Here is a 24,331-nt window from a genome sequence, read left to right on the forward strand (position 1 = left end):
TTCACCAGTTAATATTTGAACACTATCTTTAGTAAATAATACGGTTCCATTATTCTCTGTGATTTCAGAAACAGACATTAAATTTTTAGTAAGTTCCGGTACACACAACACCTCTTTTAATTTACATTTATTTAGATCTAGAGTTCCTACTCCTTTGACTGTCATAGTTGAATCTTTTTTAGCAACCTTTGCATTTTCATTGCACTTACGCAAATTTTTAACCATTTCGATGGAATTTACCATGTGTTTCGTTGCGCCACTATCGATCACAAATTCAAAGATATTATTATGATTAAGGTTAGCCTCAGAATCCGCAAAAAAAATGCTAATTTATCTTTTCTTGAGTCCCTGTCTCTATACCTTTTTTCATTATTCTGACCCTTATTTTTAAAAAACAATTTTTTTCGTCATGATTTGTTTTCTTACATATTTTGCAAGATTTTTCTCGAAAGAAACAGTCCTTTTCATTATGATTTGTGCGTTTGCATATTGTACACCCTCTTTTAGGACATCTGGATTTTACATGACCTTTTGGGTTTTTACTTTACTTTGTGGTAGAATTACTTAGACTCTGCACTTTGCATAAAAACACACTGTATCTATTTTATAATTAATTTTACCGTTTTTGTAATTTGCCGCGAATGATACCACATCTGTTTCGTTTTCCGTCTTCAGCTTCGACTCTTCTATTTGAAGACGTGCGCAAAGGTCCTCAATTGTTTTATCTGGTCCTCTCACGGAATCCCATGCGCTCGAGAGATGCCGGAAATTGTCTGGCAGGATGGACATCATCTTCGTCATTATCATGAGATCGTCGACGGGTTGTTTTAGTCCGTTCAGTCTATAAGCAATGTTTTGCAGATTGCTCATGTTTGTCATGACGTCCTTCGAACTGTCATATTTGTATGCGTAAAATTCTTGTAGGAGTTGACATATCTGAGTCTCTGTGTCCTTTTCGCATATTAATTTAAGTTTCTGGAACATTTCTTTAGCTGTTTTACAGGTCATTATATGGTGGACCACGGATCTATCTATTGTTGAGACTATCCAATATTGGGCCTTGGCGTCTTTCATGTTCCATCTCCGCGTCTCTTCTTGATTCATATCTTTTTTCTCCTTTAAATCTTCACCTTCAATTACTTCTATCATTTCCTTGGCTCGGAACAGGATTTTAATTTGGAAAGACCACATAGAGTAAGTTGTTGTGTCCTTCAATTTTTGTATGTGCGTAGTATCTTCGCTTGACATCGCCATCTCTTTTTTCCGTTTTTTTTCCCTTCTTTTATTCTTCAAATTTTCCTTTATTTTTACTGCAATTCTTGCCGCGAGCCCATAACCTTTTGGGTTTTTTACTTTACTTTGTGGTAGAATTACTTAGACTCTGCACTTCACTAGGAATCCATAAACATTTATTTACTTCACATATATAAACATTATTGTTGTCAATCACATAGTAACCTGAGAACATATTTACTTTACCCTAACAGTAGCTATTAGAATATCTTATGGGTGTGGTGTAAAAGGAAGGATGTTGTCCATTTCTAGCTGCAGTTTTTCCCCATCATTGTGGCAGAGCTTGAATACTGGTATGTGGTGAGGTTTTGCATGAATGAAGCCATTTTTCAATGCATTCTTATGAGTGCAACTGCTGATCTGTCAAACCATGTAATATTGAATGCAAAAAATAATAATCAGATGATTCAATGTCTGAGGAATTAGTTGGGTGCGTTCAGCCTTTGCATTTGAGTGTTTTCAGTTCGGTTTTAATGTTTAATGCTCTAGGCTTTGTAATGTGAGGTTGAGCATTTCATGCTGTGGAATTACTGTTGAATCATTGTGAACACAATTTCCTTGCTTGACACTAAATTCCCAATGCATGCAATTCCTTGGAAATGGCTTGGTGGGCAACTTCAAATACAAAGCAGTCTCTTCTTGAGTATGGCATTGATCTTCATTGAGCAATGCCTCCAATTGATTTTCTCTGGAGGTTTTTGGCCTTTCTTCACATAGACCATTGTCATCATTGAAATGATTGTCTTTGAAGCAATGATACCAATCCTGTAACAGTGTTTCTGTTATAGCAGTCTCTCGGTTAATTTTTAAAAACTGTATTGTGCTCTTCTCTCAACACTAAGTATCTAATGCCGTGACGTATTCATCATGGTTGTTGAGCAGTTTGTTTAACTAATGTCTGAGCTTGAGTCATGATGATTCTGGTATTTCAAAATTGAGCAACAATCAGTGCTATAGCCATCTATTGACAGGCAGTAAGAACTTTTTTTTCGAGCATAATACATAATTGCTGTGTGATTGGTTTAGCATGTTTTAAGGATAATAATAACAGGGTAATTTAAAAAACCGTTTCATGAAATAGTTTTGGCAGAGAAGATGATTTTGAGGTCTGTTTTCTTTCTGCATAGATATTGTACCCTGTATTCTCTTCCAGAGTTTATATTTGAGTATTAACAAGAGGTAAGAGAACATATACATTGAAAAGAGAACACATAACAAATACATTGAAAACATGCTCCACTTGTTTTTTCCATCATTCTACTGTTGAGAAAAGAATAAATAGTGATTTTGGCCTTTTAACATATACTACTACAAAAATGATAATTGCAGAAGCAAATTGAGTGCAAGAATAAGAAACTTGATTAATTCGTTCTCGTAACTGCAAAAAATTGAATCTTCAATCTCAATTTTGATTTCTCATGATTTGAAAAAAAGGGAAAATGATACATCTGAATAATCTCCATTCTCTGTCCTGTATTTTGCTGTGAAGGGGCAGCTTCCATGGCCCCTTAGATATTTAGAAAAGACACTGGGTGTACTTGGAATATCAGAAATCTTCCTGTTAATTTTTTTTTCAGTTTGCGCTGTAGCTTTTCAGTATTTGATTAACAGGCATGCAGAGACGAGGTTATTTTTATGTGATATCAGAGGCAATATGTGTAACATTCTTCTTCTAAATGCTTTGAGTATCCCATATATGTGTGTTTGAAGAGATAAAGGTTTATCCCTGTTACTTTTTCTGCAGAGTTTTGAAGGAGGAGGGGCAGATGATGAGGAGTCGGATCCTTGTGTGGAGACTAAGGACTGCATTCAAGATGTCATTGAAAACACTTCAGAGTTTGCATCCTCAGCCCAAATGACTGAAGTATACATTCCTGTGCCAGACTGCCTATTGCCCAGGGACTATAATTTGGTAAGTTATATTCTCATTCATAGTGAAAACTGAGTCTAATCACCTTCAGTTTTACAAATTTCTCGAGGGTGTGTCTGTTATAAATTTAAGAATTTTGGTGGGAAGTCACTAGCATAATGAAACCTTCAGATGTAGTTCTTTCTATTAGTGACACATGAGGCAGGAAGTGGAACCTCACAAATGTTTTTTCATGCAGGTCAATAGCAGTTGTACAGCATTGATAATCTTTTGACAGAAATGTCTCCTATCCCGTAGAGTATAATTTTGGATACCCTTGTCAAATCTCTGTTCAAGCCATTAGTGGTGGCTATAACAAGGCTGCCACATGATTGCCCTCTATTTGTTCAAGCCATCATCCTCCATTGTTTCAACTGAGGAACCAGCATAAAATATTGTGGATCCTTTTTATAAGCCTAGGTGAAGAAATGATCCAGACAATTCAATGTACTGTGGAACCTCGATATGTCGTTCCCACCGTTGTGCCCTTGCTGTAAGTGGCCAATACTCTCATTCTAACCATGTGATGTTGGTGGCATAGATCTCCCCTCCCTAGTTGAGCGTTTAAATGCTGGAGTTTGATATGTGAGTCGCAAGAATCTCATGAGTATTTTGGCCAGCTGCAATGGTCTCACATAAAACAGGAGTTTTCATTATCGATTGAGGGAATTATTGTTTTGCCTTTATTGAGTGATGCCCATTATTCTCTTCTAGTGTTGTTGAGGATATAATTTATTTATCACTGTGGCTTTGTCTGCAGAGTTTTGAAGGAGGAGGGGCAGTTGATGACAATTTGGGGCCTTGTGTGGAGACTACGGACTGCATTCAAGACGAGATTGAAAACAATTCACAGCCCACATGCTCAGCCCAAACCACTGAAATATACATTCCTGTGCCAGATTGCCTTCTACCCAGGGATGACAAGTTGGTAAGTTTTATTCTTATACTCAGTGAAACCTTAAGTGAACCACCTTCAGTTGTACAAATTTCTTGGTTGCTTGAAGAAAGAGGGCGTGTCTGTCGTGAATATAAGTATTTTTATGGGAAGTCGCTCACCATTATGCAACCTTCAGTTGTTGGACTGGTCCAGTTGTAATCTATGAGGCAAAAAGCCATACCACACAAATCCTTATTTATGCAAGTCAATATTAGTTGTACATCACTTCTAATCTGCTGAAAAAAGTGCCTCTTATCCTGCGGAGTAGCCATTGGTAGTGGCTAAAACTAGACTGTCTCATGATTGCCCTCGTATTTGTTCCAGCTATCTTCCTCCTTTAATTCTACTACGGAATTAGCATAAATTTTTTTGACACCTCTTTATAAGCCTGGGTAAAGAAAAGATGAAAAATTCAATGTGCACTGGAACCTCGACCTATCGTTCCCACTGTTATGCCCCTACTGTAAGTGATCATAACTCTCATTCAGTGTGCTCTTGGTCATCTAGCTCCCTCTCCCTATTTGGACATTTATATTCTAGACTTTGATCTGTGAGCTGCAAGAATCTCACGAGTATTTTGCCCATCTGGAGTGGTGCCAATTAAAAGAGGAGTTTTCATTATCAAATGAGGTTATTAATATTTTGCTTTTATTGAGTGATGCCCATTATCCTTTTCTAGTTTCATATAAAAGATGAGAATGAAGATCACCTCAGCGAGGAGAATAATCCCATGCTGTACACGACCGATCCAGCTGGAAGTGATGCCTCTGACCCATTGGCCACTGATGACCTGGTGAGTGTACTTTTGCCAAATGTAATTTAATTTACCTATGGCACATTGCCATTCCTTTATAGATTATTCCCAACACCCCTTAGCAGGAATCTACACCATTTTGCCTCGCCTTTGCCAACAACAGTCATGAACCACTACAGAAGAAGTTTCATCTTTGAATCATTAAAATAAAATGTAATGAACTGATTTGGTGTATTTTGCCAAACTGACCACTCAACTTTGCTCTCTGTGCAAGTAAGCTCTCTGTCATCTCGACACTGAGCAGTCATTTGTTATGTGATCACACAAACACAGTTTCACTTCCGTTTACCATGGAGTGGAAGGGGGGATGTTAGGAATTGAGAGTTAAACTGAGTACTTTTGACTTAGGTACAGTGAAACAGATTGACTGTGACATCATGATGTAGCTGCTAGCCAAATTCAACTACATAACTTGCATTCCTTATGAGGGATTGATGTTCATAGGAATCAAAATGTTGCAGATTTGGATTTTGTGATGAAAGTGAAGAGGAATTTATAGTGTAGGCTAGGGATTCAACCTTCTTTGCCATTTTTGAATGGGGTGTTTGACGTTTGCAATGCAAGTTGATTGCCAAAAGATATAAATTTTTAGAGATGTGAACTGATTTTTATTTACTCTGACTGAATTTTCTGCTGCTGTTGTTCATAGTCTTGAAACCCTTCCACTTTTAATGAAATATTAAGATTTTGCTTATTCTTAGATTTTTATCATTTTTTTATAAGTCGGTGCTCTTGGCCTTGTTCCCTTTTGGAAATTAATTTTAATGATCGGGAAGGTTCACATCTTAAAAAGCTATTTATTTCCAAGATTTTCCCAATGAAGTTGTTTCTCCTTCATACTGTGGCTATTATAAGATTATATGGGAAGGTATAAGGACTTTATTGATGGAATCGCAACGGTTCATTAAGTTAATCTGTTTTCTATAAAGAAGCCAAAATCATTCATCAGGAATAATTTTTTTTTCTACAGAGATCATGTAATTCAAGCTTTGTTCATGATCACTTTTTATTTGTTAACCAATTGATTAAAATGGGTATCCATCGTTGTCCCTCTTTCCAATAGAGTGATCCGGTAAGATACAAGTGCTCTCCTGTTAAAGAAGATCAGATTAGCGATGATGAAGAAGGACATATACTCAATGATTGCACTGATGGTGTCACAAGCAAACTGATACATCAAGACTCTTTTGATCAGGTAATACTATTAATGAACTTTATTTTGTACTGCATCAACATCATAATTTAACAAACCTAAAATTGGTTTCATACAGCCCTCAATTCCGGTCTAACATCTGCTTATCTTTTCATGCATATGGTCTTCTTTTTTTATATCCTTGATAACCTGGCCTGTGAAAAACATGCAGAGCCATTCCTTTCCCTTCTTCCTGTCCACCTCTCCTTTTCTTTGTCAGTCTATTGTCTTTGAGGACATCATATCTCATTATGTGGGCGATAAAGTTAAGGTTGTCAGAAGACTTCTTTTCTCCCATTCTGCTACATACTTCCTTGTTACTTTACCAATTTCTTTATGGTCAACGAGCAACACATTCCAAAGCTTCCACTCTGAACTTTTCTGCAGCTGTAAATTTTGAAGCCTTTCTAACATTTCCACTCTGATTCTGATTACTTTTTCATGGGAGATTAGGGGAATCATATTCCTAAAGGTTTTTATTTCTAACTAAAATAGAGATGTTTCCAGGGCTTCCACTCAACCTTGAAAACCGTTAATAAGCCGTGAATTTTGTCATAAAACATGAAAAAATCTCTCACACTTCATTGTAGAACTAAGATTGACTGATCAAAAGAAAAATTGATATGTTGATTATATTTCAAGGTCAGTAATGCATTTATCTGCACATGTATATTCGAAGTACAAGTATAGGTCCGTGTGCCATGACGACACATTGATGATAAGCCTGCACCAAATCTGGAAGACAGGTAACCAAAGTGCTCATTAACCATGGAGAAATTTCAGACCCTTCTTAACTTCCCTGCTCCCTCCATTTTCCAACTCACAACTTTAAGACAGCACTTAATTTAACTAATGATAGGTAATTTTATGAGAGATAGCTCTTTCATTGCTGCATTTGCATCTGTAGTGTCTGTTGCGTTAGTTAAATTTTTAGTTAATTTGAGGCTTGTGATTGTTACTTGATCAATATTTCTGCCTAAAATGGCTTATAGTCACAGTTTATATAAACAATAATTTAGTTAGAGTGGGAACCCTATGTGTCATTCTTGAAAAAAATCTTTCATGGTACTGAACAGATTGGGGGCATACAGCCACGGTGATTGCTCATCATTGCTCACTGAACCAGTGAGGGCTCTGACGTCAGGGCACTTCCCACGTTAGTGAGCACAGATATGTGTACCTTGCTCACTTTTGATCACCACAAAGCAGAAGGAAGAATCATCATCACTAGTCAACAATCCTAACATTGGTTTGATGCAGATCTCTTATCTGCTAGACATTTTTAGGTGACATATTCCTTCTACTATACATCCTTAATGACCTGCCCTATGAAACTCATTCAAGGCCATTCCTTACCCTTCTTCCCTTCCACCAGTCCTTCTACTGTTGATGTCATCAGGCCATTGCGTCTCATAATGTGGCCAACTAAGTAGTTCCATCTTCTGCTAATGGTTTTTAGAAGACCTCTTTTCTCCCACTCTTCGTAGCACTTCCTCGTTACATTCACATTCGATCCATTTTATCTTCATCATTTATTGGTAGCACCACATTTCCAATGCTTCCACAGTTGACTTTTCTGCTGTTGTCAACGCCCACGCTTCACTCCATTGAGAAACTTGATCCATATGGAAGGGAAATAAGTGAAATTCATTCTACCTAATGTAGCATTCTGTACTCGCACACTTGTTGTTATAACTTGGTCCTCTCATTGTTCAACAATTCTTTTTTAATGCTATAATAAACTGTTATTTCTGCATTGTAAGGTGGCTAACCGTCATTTCCATCCGAATCATTAACGTATTTTACTCGTGGGCGAACCCCAATACCCATCTGGGATTTCAAAATTTTACAAGTGATGGTGATGTTATGAACATTTGATCACCGAATACAGTGTGACAGAATACCCCCAATGATTTGAATCATGTTTCCCTGGTGAAAAAGTTCAAAATGAGCAAAGTCATTGGTGGTGAATAAAAAATTGGGTTGTGCTGGTTGCAGTTGGTTGCATAAATCAGGTGATGATGCAGTTTCCAGCCATATTTGCCAAACAGAACTTGTTCCCAAAAAATAATTTATATAAGGCACACTCTTACTATAGCAGATTTGGATGTGGTGAGAACTGTATAGAGGAAAGTATAAGGGGCACTCAGGATTTGTCCTTTACCATCTCTGAAAAGAGTATTGGATGTTGGCAAATCAGGTTGGTTGCTGGGAGAGATAAATTTTTTTCTGGGAGCTGATTTTGTGAGCAGGTCCTACTATTAGCGAAACCAAGCTTGCGATAATAATGTTCTAACCATCTTGGAGGACCATTCTATGAGGGAGAAGGATCCAACAATCAAATCGTTAGATACCTTACCACTGGACAGTCAGATTCAATAAATCATTCATTGTTACTGCATGTCGCAAATGGAACAGCATTGACTACCCGAAAAAGACTATTTGGGCTTTCAACCGAGTGGACTCCCTCCAACCTGCTGACGTTTTGGAACACGGGTCGGGTTCCAACCTCAGGGCTAACAGGATGATGATGGAACCCGACTCATTTTTCGAAACGTCGGCAGAATGGAGAGACGTCGGCAGAGACCACCCAGCTGGAAGCCCGAATTGCATTTTTCGAATATATTCTCTCGGAAAGCATCAGATTTAACATTGACTAACGGCTACGTAAATCATCTTCACTGGGTGCTTCAAAAAGGAGCTACACGTAAAACTTCTTTGAGAACAGCAATGAGACAGGTAACATCATGGAAACAGTAGGAAAGATTCAACACTTATCTCCTCTGGCTTCATCTAATTTCCTTTTTCGTTCCAGGTATGCTGTGATATTTCGTTGTAGTTTCTTGCATTTATTGATACCTAGGTTTATATTAGCTCTTTATTAGTAGGTTTTCAGTTTTTTTCACCCCCCTTCTTGTGTGGGCGTTTTCCTGCAGTGGTTTTTTCCAAAAAGGTCCTTAGGTTTTCCCATGTTTCCTTACATCTTTTTACACTTGGTAAATGGTAACTGAGTTAACTTATAATTTTATTTGTTGACTGAAAATGGAGCTTCTCTGTCTCTTTATAAAACATCTCAGCATGTGATTTCATGAGTAACTTCAGTATTTATTAGACTGCCTAAATTTCATGTTTGACGAGGGTTTAGATGGAAGATGGAGCTTTCTTTAACAGATGAAATCAACATTTCTGTGCTCTTTCTGCTCATGTAGGCGAAGATTCTTGGTTGTCAATGAAGGATGTCATGAGACCATCATGTCTCAAAATATTGCTGATAAATTTGTTCTTCCTTCTAAGGAAGGTTTTCCTATGGCTAATTGAAATGGTAAGGTAACTTAATGGGCCATATTTTGTTAGTCAATAAATTTTTCCTTCCTTCTTCTTTGAGGTCAGAATAGCTTTTTAGGGAATTATTGATTTATGCATGCACCTGTAATTCATGTTTTTGTTGTGATCTTTTCATTTCTGGTACCAATTGGTTCAAACACTACAATTAAGTGTTTATTGTCTTTCTTTCAGAGTGGCATAAAAACAGGGTCCCCTTCTGTAAAAGCAGATCAGAGCAGTGATGATGAAGGACGAGATGCACACAATAATATCACTGATGGCACCACAAACGAACTGGTGCTCCAAGCCTCTGATCAGGTAATAATAACAATATTTTCATTGGTCTAGTGATTTGTTTGTACAAATATAGGACTTTTCAATGAGAGAGTAAGATACAAAAACTACAAATTAAGAAAGAAAAAAAAGTTTATATGAAGAAATTCGTCCATAGAATAAAAAAGTGTTTCAAAGTAAACTAATCAATCTTGCAATTGAAGAGGGACATAGTCTTTACTCACCTGACTTCCTGTGGAAACTTATTAAGTAACAACAGGCCCATGTACTTAGGGGCAAAACTCAAGTTTTTGTTCTTTTAAATGTTTGGTGGAGGCTTGAAGCATTCCTATTTAATTAAAAATGTTAATTGTCATTTGTTGCATAATTATAAATATATAACTTTTTGCACAAACAAGTGCTGCATACATAAACACATAGGGGTGGGGTAATGTACTCAATTTTTGAAGTAGAGGGTGACATGGTGTGTAAGAAGGCATTTTACCTAAGAGTTGCGGTATCCTCTTTTGAATTTTGAAAATTATTTTATGATTGGGTCTGGGGCCCCAGAAGAGGATACTGAACATCGCATGCAAGTAGAATTCACCATAATAAGTTGACAATAATGGTTTTATATGTACCTACAGTTTTTCTGATAGAATCAAAAAGGCAGTAGACTTCATTTTTTCTGCAGAGCTTCTGCAGATGTTACTCCCAGGACACTCCATTATCAAGTTTTACACCCAATAAGAACAACTGAGATTTTTTTCAAAGATACATCACTTTTTAGGGAGATCAGTGAATGTGAGGTGGTTGCATACACTGTTGAGTCACATGCATTGGTAAACCTTAAAATTATCGAGATTGTTCTCTTAAAAACTAATGTTTGTGTGCTTAAAAATTATAAACATTTAATACAGTTACTATCCATTATGTTCCCCTAAAAAAAGCACCAAAAATCAAAATGCTATCAGAATAGCATGTTTACGATCATTTTTGCCTTACTTCTTGTACCAAAATAAGGGTATTATATCCACTGCACTTAAGGTTAGATAGGCAGTGGAATGAGGAAAACTTGCAGTTATTGTTCGCATGCTATAAATTCCTCCTTTATACTCCTTAGCTATTTATTGCCTTGCTCACTACAGAATTCAATTGGGAACTCAAGGTTGGTAATAAGTGCAGGCATTGCAGTAGGGTGAGCTAACGATATGGTGCACTGAAAATTGAATGTTTATCTATATTTGCAAAGACTAATAAGAATTTTCATAAGTAGCACATCTAGCGGATATAATCCATAGAGTACAAACACTTTTTGCATGTGTAGAAGATAAATTAAAGTAAAGACTCATAATGGCAACAAAATCTTGAAGCAATTCAAGTTACACCTAAGTCTCAGTCATACATTCATGCATTAGATCAAAAATATTTATTCACAAATTAGACGCGATTTTTTACTTGATATTAATCCTACATTTTCTTGATAAGATGAGTGTTTTTTTCGAGCACTATGATAGATTATTGTACAAATTAGTGCATATAAATGTCATACAAAAGCTTTTAACATGTGAATATTGCAAAAGTGAATATTATAGAGTGCTTTGTAGATATGTATCTATGTTATAAATAGGAATCGTTATCTTTTGGTTTACTCAAAGCTATTTCTATATTTTTGTATCTCTGTCTTTAATGATGCTAATTGTGGACTCATATGCAGGCACAGGCCTCAACATCTTCCCAAGGTGAAGAGGGGGATGCCGAAGGCACAGGAGCCATTGTGATAGAGTCTTTGCTGGTTTTGGCCAAGAAAGAATCTCCCCTGGAGACTGATACCACTGAGGTATGCACAAAATTCAAATTCATTTAAATTAATGGATGAAAGTGATGTTTGGGATAAATCCTGAATTTCAAATAATGTAAATATGGGCTTCTTGAGTCCAGGTAATGAAACAATTGAAAATCATTATTTTCAAAAATGGCCGAACATATTTTAACCAATGCCTCTTGCCATGTTTCATGGATAATTTAAAAATGGTGCGCTCTAAGGAAGGAGAACTTATGCAATATCATGTGTGAGTATGCGTGTGTGTGCATTGAAGCCTGAATGGAGTGTAAAGCGTTTCTCCCTTCCCCAACGATTCCCCACTTTCCTGATTTTGTGGTTATTTCCATGTTGTGTGCGTGGCCAGTGAAAAGGTCCACACTTTTTCCAATCCCCTCCCTCGAAACAACACCTGTGAGCAGCAAATGGAGAATGACAGAATCTGCACCTTCTCCCTCTACGATATGAGAACATGTTTCAGCAACACCCCCTGCCCATGGTGAGGATTTTAAGAAGACCCGCTTTTTCCAGGGTTTCTTCCACCTGCCACAATCCCAGAATACTAACCCTCTCTAGGTTGTAAAACCCAGACAAATATCAGTAGGAGAAGACACATTTACACGGGATTCGTATTGTGGCCGAATGCTATGCTGGAGAGCTGAAGGCATCTTGTCTGTCACATGGAGGTGAAGTAGGGAGGGAAGAGAATTGTGGAGGTTAGACCGAGAAGTGAATAGTGGTGAAGAAGAGGAAATGGAAGAACAGAAGGGTAGATTTCCTGCACCAAGAGGAATAAAGTCAACCCACCATGCCCATAATTTAATATTCTCTCAGCCCATGGTGAATGAAGATGCAGCAACTCGTACAGGAGCCAGCCAAGGAGGTCATACCCATCCATGACCGAGAGTCAATAAGTAAAACTGTTATCCCATATTACATCCACCTCCCAAGGTAAAAAGTTTAACAAAGAATTCCCCTATATCCTCCAATCAAGAATAGAAGAACTAATTGTGAAGAAGTCTCGTTGCCCTGGAAAATTTTTTCCCTTGTAGTTTTTATTCTGATGGCCCTCCTGTTTTCCCCGTGACTGCGTGTATACTTTGGTGTTTCAGACAGAATGTACTATCGGATAGTTTTTGGATTAATGTTGGTGTAGTCACTTCATTCGTTTTTGTACTCATTCCAGAGATTCACTATAAGTGAAGATTCTTGTTTCATTTTTTTATTATTTTTAGATGTCATTTGTTTTGGGTAAATTTGATTGATTTGGGTTTCATTTCACTTGCCAGTAGTGTGCTTAAAGCAAAGGTATTTGGGCAATAATTTCATGTATTTCTGTGTATTTTTCTTCATTTATTTTTTAATGGATTAATTTTTTGTGAAATTTATAATCTATGTACATAGTAAGCTCTCATTATTTCGTGCATGCCAGCAAGCCAGAAATTGTGAGAATCCGAGCCTGCAATTTTTCAAAATATCTGGGGGCACTTTTCACAATCCTAACCTGCTGGACCCCTTGTATGGCAAGATATCATTGGTTTTGGTCCAACTGCAAACATAGATTATGGGCTCCATGCAGTTAACCTTATCTATTATACTCTAGCTAGGTGACGTATGAGTATTTCTTCCACGTAGTGGGTAGTGTCACAATCTCTCATCTCTTATCTTGCAGTCCTTGAAGAAATGTATTCCTAATCATAGACAAATCTGCATTGGCTTTGAATTTTCTTGATTTGGCAAATGGCTTGTAATCTGATTGTCTTCTGTAAGCACTACTCCAACTTTCTTTCAGCCTGCCTAAAGGTTGCTTTCCTATTTCTTCTAAAACAGCTCGCAACAGCATTTAGGACTCATTCTTTGGAAGAACCGATCATTTCATGAGAATTAAATATTTCCTACAGTGAATAATGCCCTTCCACTTCATTTGAGTGCCAAAAGTACACCACATCCAGTGGTTGAGTGAAGTGGGATGAATTAGGGGGAAGAAAAATGAAGGGTATATCACAGAATTGAATTACGTTGATTATGAGTTGTGAAGTAAGATTGTCTCCAATGACCACCTTCTTCCCATATTGTTTCTTAAGAATTATAAGTGGGTAATTGGTGGCCCAGTCCTTAAACATTTAAAATGTGACAAAATTTGTGCGGGGAACTTGAGTGGAAACCCCTCATACACTAAAGAACATTAAAAGAGGTAATAAATTACTTGAGCCCACGGCTCAGAGTAGATATATCCCTACCCTGTGCTCACGGGCTCAAGTGATCTGTTTTTTTGATAATGTGTACAAGTTGTACTTAACAACAAACAGTACCAGTAAATGAGTCAGGTCATGAAAAGGCCTAAATTTCCTTCAGCAACAGCCTTCATGTGAAAGATATACAATCATATCCAGTTATAGGCTATTCCGGTTGTTTTACAGATGAAAGTTTGCTAAGTGTTATAAAAAACAAACTCGTCTGTGGGTTAATTAACCAATACTGCTCTCAGTGGTGTCTTTCCAAGCCTCCTAGATTCGATCTATTGTCTACCTACTGCCTATGCCTACCAGCAAAGCACTGAACTACATCGCTTTGCCGAAGTTGAGAGCTCTCAGAGAACCGAACATCATTTTCAGTATTTGGGCTCAAGTTAGCCCACAGGGCTCAAGTAGCCCGTGTGTAAATGACTGAGCTTGTTATATACTTTCTACACTGGTTTTTTAGTTTCCCAATCGATTCAAACTTGCTACCTTACAATAAACTATTAAACTTCTTATGCTATGCACATAAAAGGATATTTGGAGGAGAATAATGCTGCTGCAATGAAATTTACATAATTCAGTTTAATTTATTGATGATAGTTATGTTTGGGAGACATCCTGAATTTCAGGTATCGTAAATGATTGAACTTGATACATACATACTTTCTACACAGGTTTTTAAGTAGCCTAATTGATACAAACTTGACAACATTGCCCTATGCATACTATTAAACTTCTTATGCTCTGTATCTACTTTCATATATCTTATTCTTCTGCTTATACTCAAAGAATACTTCTTGTAAAAGCTCATCTCCTTTGCCCAAGTTCATGGGTAACTAACTCAACATGGTGGAGATGTATTCATGTCTGCAATTACACAATAGTGTAAAACAAGAGACTTTCATATGGCAACAAAAGTAAAGAACGTTTTGCCTCAAAGCATGATATATTCTCCTCCGAGACATGAGTTAAAGTATAAAATGACAGTTCAAGTATAAAATGATACTCCTTTGTGTGGTTTAAGTTACTTCAGCCTAAGTGAGTTGTTGGAGGTGCATTCATATCACAAGACAAGTTGATTGTTTTTTTTTGTTGTTGCATGCATTTGACTTATGTTTTACTAAGTAAAATCTTTTTACCTATAAATCATATCTAATAATGGTATTGAATTAAATGAAGTGTAATATTAATAAAATTGATAGTGCTTGCTGAAACTTGGTGGTGATCATTCATTGTGGGAGTTGAAGAAATAAAAACTTGACTATTTCTTTAAAGTCATTTATTGTAACGATGGACTTGCAAACCTGTTAGTGTATTTAGTGGGAATCACCCTCATCAAGTCAGATACACCATATCCAGTGACAAGTGAACTTTGGGAACTCCCGAAATTGTGCAAAAATCAAAAGTTTTTTCTTCATTGGCAGGCATTACAAACAATTAGATAGCGTAGCTATGGGGTCACCTTTGTCCCCCATCTTAGCCGACATTTGTATCGATAATTTTCGAAAAACTTCAGGTCTCTGTTATACGTCCTTATTAAAAAAGCATAAAATGGTATCGATATGTAGACAATGTGTTTGCGAGTGACAAGGTATGTCATGCCAGCTAATGCGATTTCTGAGAGTGCTCAATTCGCAGGATAAATACATGTATAAATAAATAAATACAATTTTTGGTTTGGAAGTCAAGACGGAATGTAATGGGTGTAGACCACAGACTCAATTGGATTAGGTATCCACTGCTGTTTATGATTTTTGTCATTTTGAAAGGAAGGAAAATCAGATTTATTTGCATTTGCTGTCAATCATAGAGAATACATATTTTATAATAAATATTATTTATTTACTTCTTGTTCACATTGACAATATAATATGATATGTGAGTTTATATGGTTTAAGAATTAGTTGTATTTAATCACCTGCTGGGATAGTTCCAATTCCTTATCCATTCATATTTTGATGCTTACTTTCAGCCTACTTCTACAGAGAACGGAGAGCTGATTCAGAATCAGACAATGGCCATGGAGTCTATGACGGAGGCAGTGGGTGAGTGCTCTTAACACGTTGCGTACCGGGGTATTTAAATTCCTTTTAACCCTCTGTTCCGGCGGTTTTTTAAACATCACTCACTTAGCAAACCTTCCATTCGAAAAAATGCCATAACTTATTTAAAAATTAAAATTTTTTCATGCAATTTTGAATGCAATACTCACAAATAATTTCAGAATCTTTTTCTCGTGTGATACTCCATGAAACACTTTCCCTTGTGGAGTGGAATGCCGCAAGTTGAGCACACATATCTTGTCTCTTTTCTAATTTTTCTCGTAGCGCACATTTTGCATCTTCTTGTGTGATATTTTTTCGTCCCCTTCCCCACAATAGGAACGAGATGGTGTTTGCTAAGGTCTCTCGATAAGCGCTGTGGGTGATCTCTTGAAGGGGCCCGTCCTGTTGGCTTATCATCGCAGTCATCGTCCGAGAATGATTCACTCGACTCCTGCCTACTCGCTGCCCACTCTTTGGCGGTCTGGAGCAAAAAGCTTTTGAATCGAATGCCATTATTTTTGTTTAGAGTTTTATAAACTCTGAAAGCATTAAAAAGAGCGCAATTTATTAGCCAAAGCACGACTTTCTTCGACCATTTCATTGTTTTTCTCATGATGGAGTAATAGGATAAGTACATATCCGCCCTGTCAACACCTTTCATGCACTCATTGTATTTTAGAATACAAGTGGGTTTTCTGATTGCCTGTCCTGTAATCCTATCTTTTACCTTTGAGTTACCCATGCTGGCGTTATGAACAGTGCTAATCATTCTTACTTCCCTCTTGTCTTTCCAAACCACTAGTAACACCTCACCTTTACGAGAGAACGTGCTCTGTCCCTTTTTCAAAGTTTTTGCCTCGCTCTTCAACGTGGGAGGGAGTCCCCGATTTGGTCTTATGGTTCCACACACTCTTACTTTGTTATCTAAGAGCAGTTCTGCAATTTTCACACTATTATAATAGTTGTCTTGATAGACATGATGCCAAAGATTGAGATGTGGCTTCAAAAGAGACAAGATGGTTTGTTCTAATTTTTTCCCCTCGGCTGAATAAATTTCTAAATTACTAATGTAGCCAGAATCACTTTCACAAACCATTCGAACTAGTAAACCATATTTTACAATTTTTGCAGGATTATAGGTCTTGATTTTCAATCTTCCTCTCCATGGAATCATGGCTTCATCAAGTGACAATTCCTGCTTTGGTTTATACACATTTTGAAAATTTTCAACTAAGTATTCCAGGGTGGGTCTTATTTTATATAGTCTATCCGAAGTATCTGAGAATGCTTCGTTATCACTAAAATGCCACGCTTTCCATATCTGCTCAAATCTGTTTCTCGTCAGTAGCTCTCTAAATATTTTTGTTTCGATGAAAGGATCTGTACTCCAATACTCCTTCAGTGTATCTTTCCTCACTTGACCCATCAGAATCAAAATAGAAAAGAATTTTTTCATTTCAGCCATGGTTATGTTTGACCACTTCCCTGTTTTTGGCGATTCTTTGTATTTATGCTTATTTTGACAGTAATACAAATTGGATTGATGGCACATCATTTCAAAAAAATCATTACCAAGAAATAGTGAGACTACGTCAAGGATGTAATTGGAATTTTCTGGTAATCGCTTCACTCCAGGTTGGCCCAAAAATTGCTCTAAATGTCTCTCAAAATCTATTTTTTCCCATGAAGTAGAACTTCCTGCCAAAGTATTGTCTTCATTTTCACTCGCATCGGAGTCACTTTCACTGATAACTAGAGGAATACGTTTTCTAGTTTTCATATTCACCACAACATCAGAATCGCTTTCACTTTCGTCGTTATCTTCGTCATACCCTAATGGTACATCTGACAAATCATCAGCACACAAGTCTAACAAAATTTCTTCTTCATCCAAAGTGTTGTCCTTCCGATGTGATGCCATAATATGGAATATTCTTATGAGTGGTTTTTAGAGCACAAATGCGTGCAAACCTTCAAGCGAGAAAAACTTGACACCAAATGTTCTATTCACTTGGACTCAGGGAAACACCAACTGCTCTTGACACATTAGGAGAGGAAACTAACCCAGAGGCAGGAAACAAGTAAGAGAGCATCATCTCCCTCCATGGCATGGACGAAAAGAACTGGGGGCCTCATTGTGAGTCCCCCAGTTCCTTTTGTCGAGAATGTTTATGTTGACGGAAAAGAGCAGTCCACTTGCTGAGAGTGCATCTCGAAGAAGCGGCGATGAAGATAAGGGTCAAACTCGCTAGATAAAACAAGGCCATGTGGATAAACTCTTTGGAAATAATAAGCCAAGTGTGTGGGGTAACTCAAGGAAAACGATAAATAAGAAGCCAACGCTGGTAAGAAGAGGAACGCCGATTCTGGGTGGAGGTGTTGAGAATGGAAATATGTGCCTATTCGGGCGTAATGCCTTTGGTTTAAACATAGTTAAAAAGCTAATGTTTAGAATATAACTTTACCCAATCAAACTTAATGATGTATCAATTCATTATTAATAACGAACAACAACTGATAACGTTCTAACGAATACGGATTGCACGCTTTAAAATTGTTTTGGTTGACGCGCCTAAATGACGAGAATCTTCGTCATCCGTCCGGAACGTTCGGGAAAAAAATGACGAGAATTCTCGCCATCCGTACGCAACGTGTTAAGTGCTTGAAAATGACTCTTCACAGAAAAGGCTTGTAACTAATTCTGTCTAGGCAAATGTCCCAAAACTGGATATCGGAATTCAATCAAATTTTGCAATTCACACATGAAATTTTTTCGTACTTTCATTCTACTTCCTTTTTTACTGAAACCTGTCATTTGTTCAATATTTCAATAAATTTCGCTGAAAATTTTATATTTATGCGTGGATCGACACCAGGTCCTCTAGGTGACAACTGGAAACCTTAAGCACTAGACTAATGCTCACCCTTTGCAGAGTGGCTCTTATACATGAATACATTTGACCAGCAAATGTTTAACTGGATTTTTAGCTTATAATATTGGTTATAAATGTAACCCCATATGGAGGCTGATTCGAAGACAACTCACAATGGACTATAACACAACAAAATTTGGTTGAGTTCTTCGACCAGGTTTTTGGACACTCCACTTGTGAAGGATGTAGCATCTGAGTTTGTCATCCTTATATACTTTCTTTAGTTTATGTTAACAGTTCTGATTGATATTTTAATCTGGTTGGCAAATTTCTATCAAAATTTTCTTAATGTTAAAGCAATATTTGGAGTCATGTGCATTAGGGCGGATCGCAAAAATCGATTTTTTTCAAATCCATCTGGCCCAATGAAAAAAACGTTGTGGGACCGATCAATAATAAGGCCTGAAAAATTTGAGACCTCTACGTGAACCCGACCCTCGCTCAAATGCAATTTAGGGGGGGAAGGTCAAAATTCGAAAAATATAAACTTTTATGGTCTTTCCCTATAGATTTTGCCGAGTTACTGCCCCTATAGGACAAAAATTTCGTGCATTTTGACGTATCTGCCACCGTTTAGCCACAAAATGCCTAATTTGAGTCCGCGCCCGCGAAGAAAATATTACAACGCCCGCGCAGCGTCGCGGATACAAGAGCTGCTAGCCGATCCCGTCCCCTCCCCGCTCGCTTCTCCCCCTCCCATGCCTCGAATGCAGCAAAATTCATCTCGCGTGTACTGCTAGGAGGGCGATTATCTTTGATAATATAAATCGGAAGATGGTAGAAGGTAAAAAACGGCGCGTAGTGAGACGACTTGTCCCTTATTTGGCGCCTCGTCGGCGTTAAACAAATCGATGTTACCAACGTTTAGAGAAGTGATGAAATATTATTAGATCTGCGAACGCAGGAAAGGAGCCTGCGGTCTATGAAGACGCCTTTCGAGTGGCTATAAGGTGTGGGAACTTAGGATATACATTTCTATTCCGGTATTGTCCGACAGCTGTGTCTAAATGGATTTTGGGTGAAGGCCGCTCGCGTCCCCTCCCCGCTCGCCTCTTCCACGCCCCAAATGCACCAAAATTCACACCAAGTGCGTCGTTCTTCGTTAGTCTTACTAATATTTGATGTTTCAGCTTCGTCCGGTGAGGAACAATCACGAAAGAATTACTCAAGTATCTGCTTTCCAGTCTGTATTTCTTATATCAGTGTCATTCCTCGTCTTTCGCTGCTTTCAACAAACTTTTGGTGAATTCTTTGACGAATATTTCGTCTGCATGATGTATAATAAAAAGAATATTTAACTTCAAATTTGGACGTTCACAAATAGATTTTTAATTTCCATAGCGCTAATCTCAGATATAGCCGAAGGAACCGGAGTCTCTCTCCAATATATCATCAGCGTGTAGTCCTTTACGTCGATATTAAAATCCAGCAATTAAAAAAATCTCGGATTTGTCGCCAAACGCATCCTTGCATCAACGCAAATTGGGTCCCTAGATTACCCTCCCAATGTTTATGTCGCAAATCCAAGTCAGCATAGTGCAATTAGCAAATAGACCACTGTAAGGGATGAAATACGGATTTAATGCTTTCCCGACGAATGATGTGGGTAAACTCTCTTCGGGATTCAACAAAATTTATCTCTTAGGATGAGCCCCAAGTCGGAGATTGAAATGAAAAATTAACCCGGTGGAAATCCCGAGATGAGTTCGCCCACACTGCAAGGGATGTTGGAATTATGCTTATAGCAAAGGGATGATGCCTCCTTTTTTAATTTTGTGCATCTACTTTTCACTCCGAAAGGAATCGATAATCGCAGATTTTATAACTTTTGCTAATCCTCCGACGGGGGGGGGGAAACCTCCAAAAGTGGGACCCTGTTTCTTCAAGTAACACCACACATTTCCCTCTAAACTTGTATTGATAAGTCCTCTTGCCTTTTTTATCAGACAAGAGTATAGTCTTTCGTTCCAATAAAATGGAGCCCTTTGATGAAACCTCTCTTTTTTATCCACAGTAGGCAGGGCTGGGCAAAATACAGGCCGAGGAGTATTTGAAATGCAAAATACCAAAAACCTTGGACTTCTGTATTTGAAATACAAAATAGTATTTTAAATACTTTTTAGAATACAAAATACACTTGTAAGGAAACGAGATTTTTCACTATAAAAATTATCAAATGTTGCTCTCTATGAATGAATTATTCCCCTTGAGGAATACAAGTTTTTCAAAAAGTTTGGCTGACAGAGCTCCCCTCACAGGGGTATGGATAAACCCAGCAAGTGAAAATAGTCTTTCCACTGGTGAAGATGAGCATAGGCATGTATTAAATCTGATGAACATTTTCTAAATATTCGGATAATTTTGTAAACTCGACAGCGATTTGTCAGTAGGTAGCATCGTTTTCTGTGTACGTAAGTGATTCTGGTACACTAGCTTTGATGTATCTTACGAAGTTATGACTTTTGCGTCGGCTAAAGTTGCGGGAACGATCATTGCTTTGCTTGGTTCTTGCATATACCTCTATCACAGTTGGCAGACGCATTTTCCCCGAAGAAGTTCCAATTTGAGTTTATAGTCCTTAATGTTTATTTTATGAGGAAAATAGAGATACAACTCGGCTAATTTCATTTTCTTCGAATGAATTGATGAAGAAAATTTTTGGTACTATTTTCCCGTACAAGAATTGACGATGTTGACTCATCGATCTCCGATTATTCCATTTTTTTCCTCAGTTGTCGAGTTTTTTAAGGATTCAATCGAGCAGCCATTATCTTTCTTTTCGTCAGCTTGTCTTTCAAACTACTTCTTCATTGGGGAAAACTTATGCTCCTCCTTGCACTTACACGCAAAAATATCGCAAAATTAAAAAAGTTCCTTTAAAATTGTTTGAGTTTTATACTTCAATAAAACCCTACTTTTTGACTATTCTAATTTTCCGTAAGTTATAGTACTTCCTGTGGTACCGTTTAATCCATTTAGTCACATTCACAATAGAAGAGAAGCGCGTCACCATAGTTCGCACACCTTTATAGCCACTCGAGAGGCATCTTCGTAGACCGCAGGCTCCTTTCCTGCGTTCGCAGATCTAAAAATATTTCATCACTTCTCTAAAAGTTGGTAACATCGATTTGTTTAACGCCGACGAGGCGCCAAATAAGGGACAAGTCGTCTCACTACGCGCCGTTTTTTACCTTCTGCAATCTTCCGATTTATATTATCAAAGATAATCGCCCTCCTAGCAGTACACGCGAGATGAATTTTGCTGCATTCGAGGCATGGGAGGGGGAGAAGCGAGCGGGGAGGGGACGGGATCGGCTAGCAGCTCTTGTATCCGCGACGCTGCGCGGGCGTTGTAATATTTTCTTCGCGGGCGCGGACTCAAATTAGGCAATTTGTGGCTAAACGGTGGCAGATACGTCAAAATGCACGAAATTTTTGTCCTATAGGGGCAGTAACTCGGCAAAATCTATAGGGAAAGACCATAAAAGTTTATATTTTTCGAATTTTGACCTTCCCCCCCTAAATTGCATTTGAGCGAGGGTCGGGTTCACGTAGAGGTCTCAAATTTTTCAGGCCTTATTATTGATCGGTCCCACAACGTTTTCTTCATTGGGCCAGATGGATTTGAAAAAAAATCGATTTTTGCGATCCGCCCTAATGTGCATTCCTTTGGGAAATCCCCTGTACTTTACCTAACAATTTTGTCCTTTAAGATTGGTTAATAGAAAATAATTACCAAAAAACACTTGCAAAGAATCCAAAGCATGAGATTGCAACACTCTCATCAATTATGCGGTAATAATAGACAAAGTTAACATGGAACATGTTGAAATGAGGACACGGTTTGGTTCAGTTTTGAAATAATGGGAAGATTTTGCGTTGATACATACCCCATCCAATTCAATTTGTTGTTGTCATAGAAACTGTGCTTTATTAGGTCAAACACATATTCATGGAAGAAGTGAAATATGGGGAAAAACTAATTTGGCTAAAAATAGGCAAAACTCTATTATATTTCCTTGTGTGTAGAAGTTCTGGCTCTGGAGATTAATGACAGTAAGCGACCAGCCCATGCTTACTTATTCTTGTTAGCTAAGTTTTCAAGGCTATTGTTTCATCCAAATTTTTAATGTAGGTACAATGAAATAAAGGGCATCACCCTCATTGAGGGTGGATATGAGAAGTTTGTATAATTTTTATGTGATTTTGCATATAACTGCTAGGTATATTTTTTTCATTAGGATGCTCTAGTGCCATTTTGCATGTAATTGTGCACTGGGGTGTTTTCTGAAGTGGATATTTGAGGTTAGTATGTAATACCTTACTGAATTTCTCTGAGCAGCAGTGCCACTCAATTTGTGAACACATGTTAGGAAACAACCGTAAAAAATGAATTGCAACAGTTGGTATATGCATGTCATTGAACCAAAAGATCGGTTAAAGTTGCAACTTAGATATCTGTGTAATGGTTATTACAAATTAGGTCATAGAATCATAGATTACATGTCTGACTTAACTTATCTTAAACGTGAAATTCCTTTCTAGGTATCGCAGCTTCTGAAAGAGCCTCAGCTTTGTTTGCTCTCATTGAACCAAAAATTAGAGCATCAAAGTCAGGGAAAGGAAGAAGAATTAAAATAAGGCAAGGTATTCTTAAGGCAAACTTTGGAGGAACAAGGGAGAGGAAAAATGTAAGGGAAGTGAGGAGAAACTTCATTGTAGATGGGAAATCATGCATAGATAGTCCACACACAACAAAGAAACCTTATTCCTGCGGTGAGTGTGAAAAGTCTTTCACTCGAAAGAGTGCCATTGTCCGTCACATTCTGACTCATACAAAGGAGAAACCTTATACCTGCGGTGAATGTGAAAAGTCTTTCTCTCAAAAGACTGACCTTGTCCGTCACATTTGGACTCATACAAAGAAGAAACCTTACTCCTGCGGTGAATGTGAAAAGTCTTTCACTCGAAATAGTCAACTTATATATCACATTCAGACTCATACGAATGAGACACCTTATTTCTGCGATGAATGTGAAAAGTCTTTCTCTCAAAAGAGTCACCTAATCCAACACATTCGGACTCATACAAAGGAGAAACCTTATTCCTGCGGTGAATGTGAAAAGTCTTTCTCTGTGAGGAGCAACCTTGTCTGTCACATGAGGATTCACACAAAGGAAAACCCCTATTCCTGCGGTGAATGTGAAAAGTCTTTCTCTGATAGGAGCAACCTTCTCCGTCACATGAGGATTCATACAAAGGAGAAACCTTATTCCTGCGGTGAATGTGAAAAGTCTTTTTCTCAAAAGATTCACCTAATCTATCACATTCGGACCCATACGAAGGAGAAACCTTATTCCTGCGGTGAATGTGAAAAGTCTTTCTCTCGAAAGAGTCACCTTGTCGATCACATTCGGACTCATTCAAAGGAGAAACCTTATTCCTGCGGTGAATGTGAAAAGTCTTTCTCTGTGAGGAGCAACCTTGTCTGTCACATGAGGATTCACACAAAGGAGAAACCTTATTCCTGCGGTGAATGTGAAAAGTCT

The 24,331-nt window shown here is 37.8% G+C and overlaps 1 protein-coding gene across 1 annotated transcript; it reads left to right on the forward strand.

Annotated features, from left to right (window-relative positions):
* Window positions 1–4,027: 4,027 nt before the first annotated feature.
* On the forward strand, window positions 4,028–24,331 carry LOC124170203 (gastrula zinc finger protein XlCGF57.1-like; the record flags this gene model as incomplete). Its single annotated transcript, XM_046548902.1, has 7 exons — window positions 4,028–4,130; window positions 4,819–4,932; window positions 6,017–6,148; window positions 9,662–9,787; window positions 11,460–11,582; window positions 15,777–15,849; window positions 23,328–24,331. Coding segments are annotated over exons 2-7 (1,521 nt in total), but the record flags the coding sequence as incomplete, so codon positions are not given.

This window comes from Ischnura elegans, chromosome 13 (genome assembly GCF_921293095.1).
Source record: "Ischnura elegans chromosome 13, ioIscEleg1.1, whole genome shotgun sequence".
NCBI lineage: Eukaryota > Metazoa > Arthropoda > Insecta > Odonata > Coenagrionidae > Ischnura > Ischnura elegans.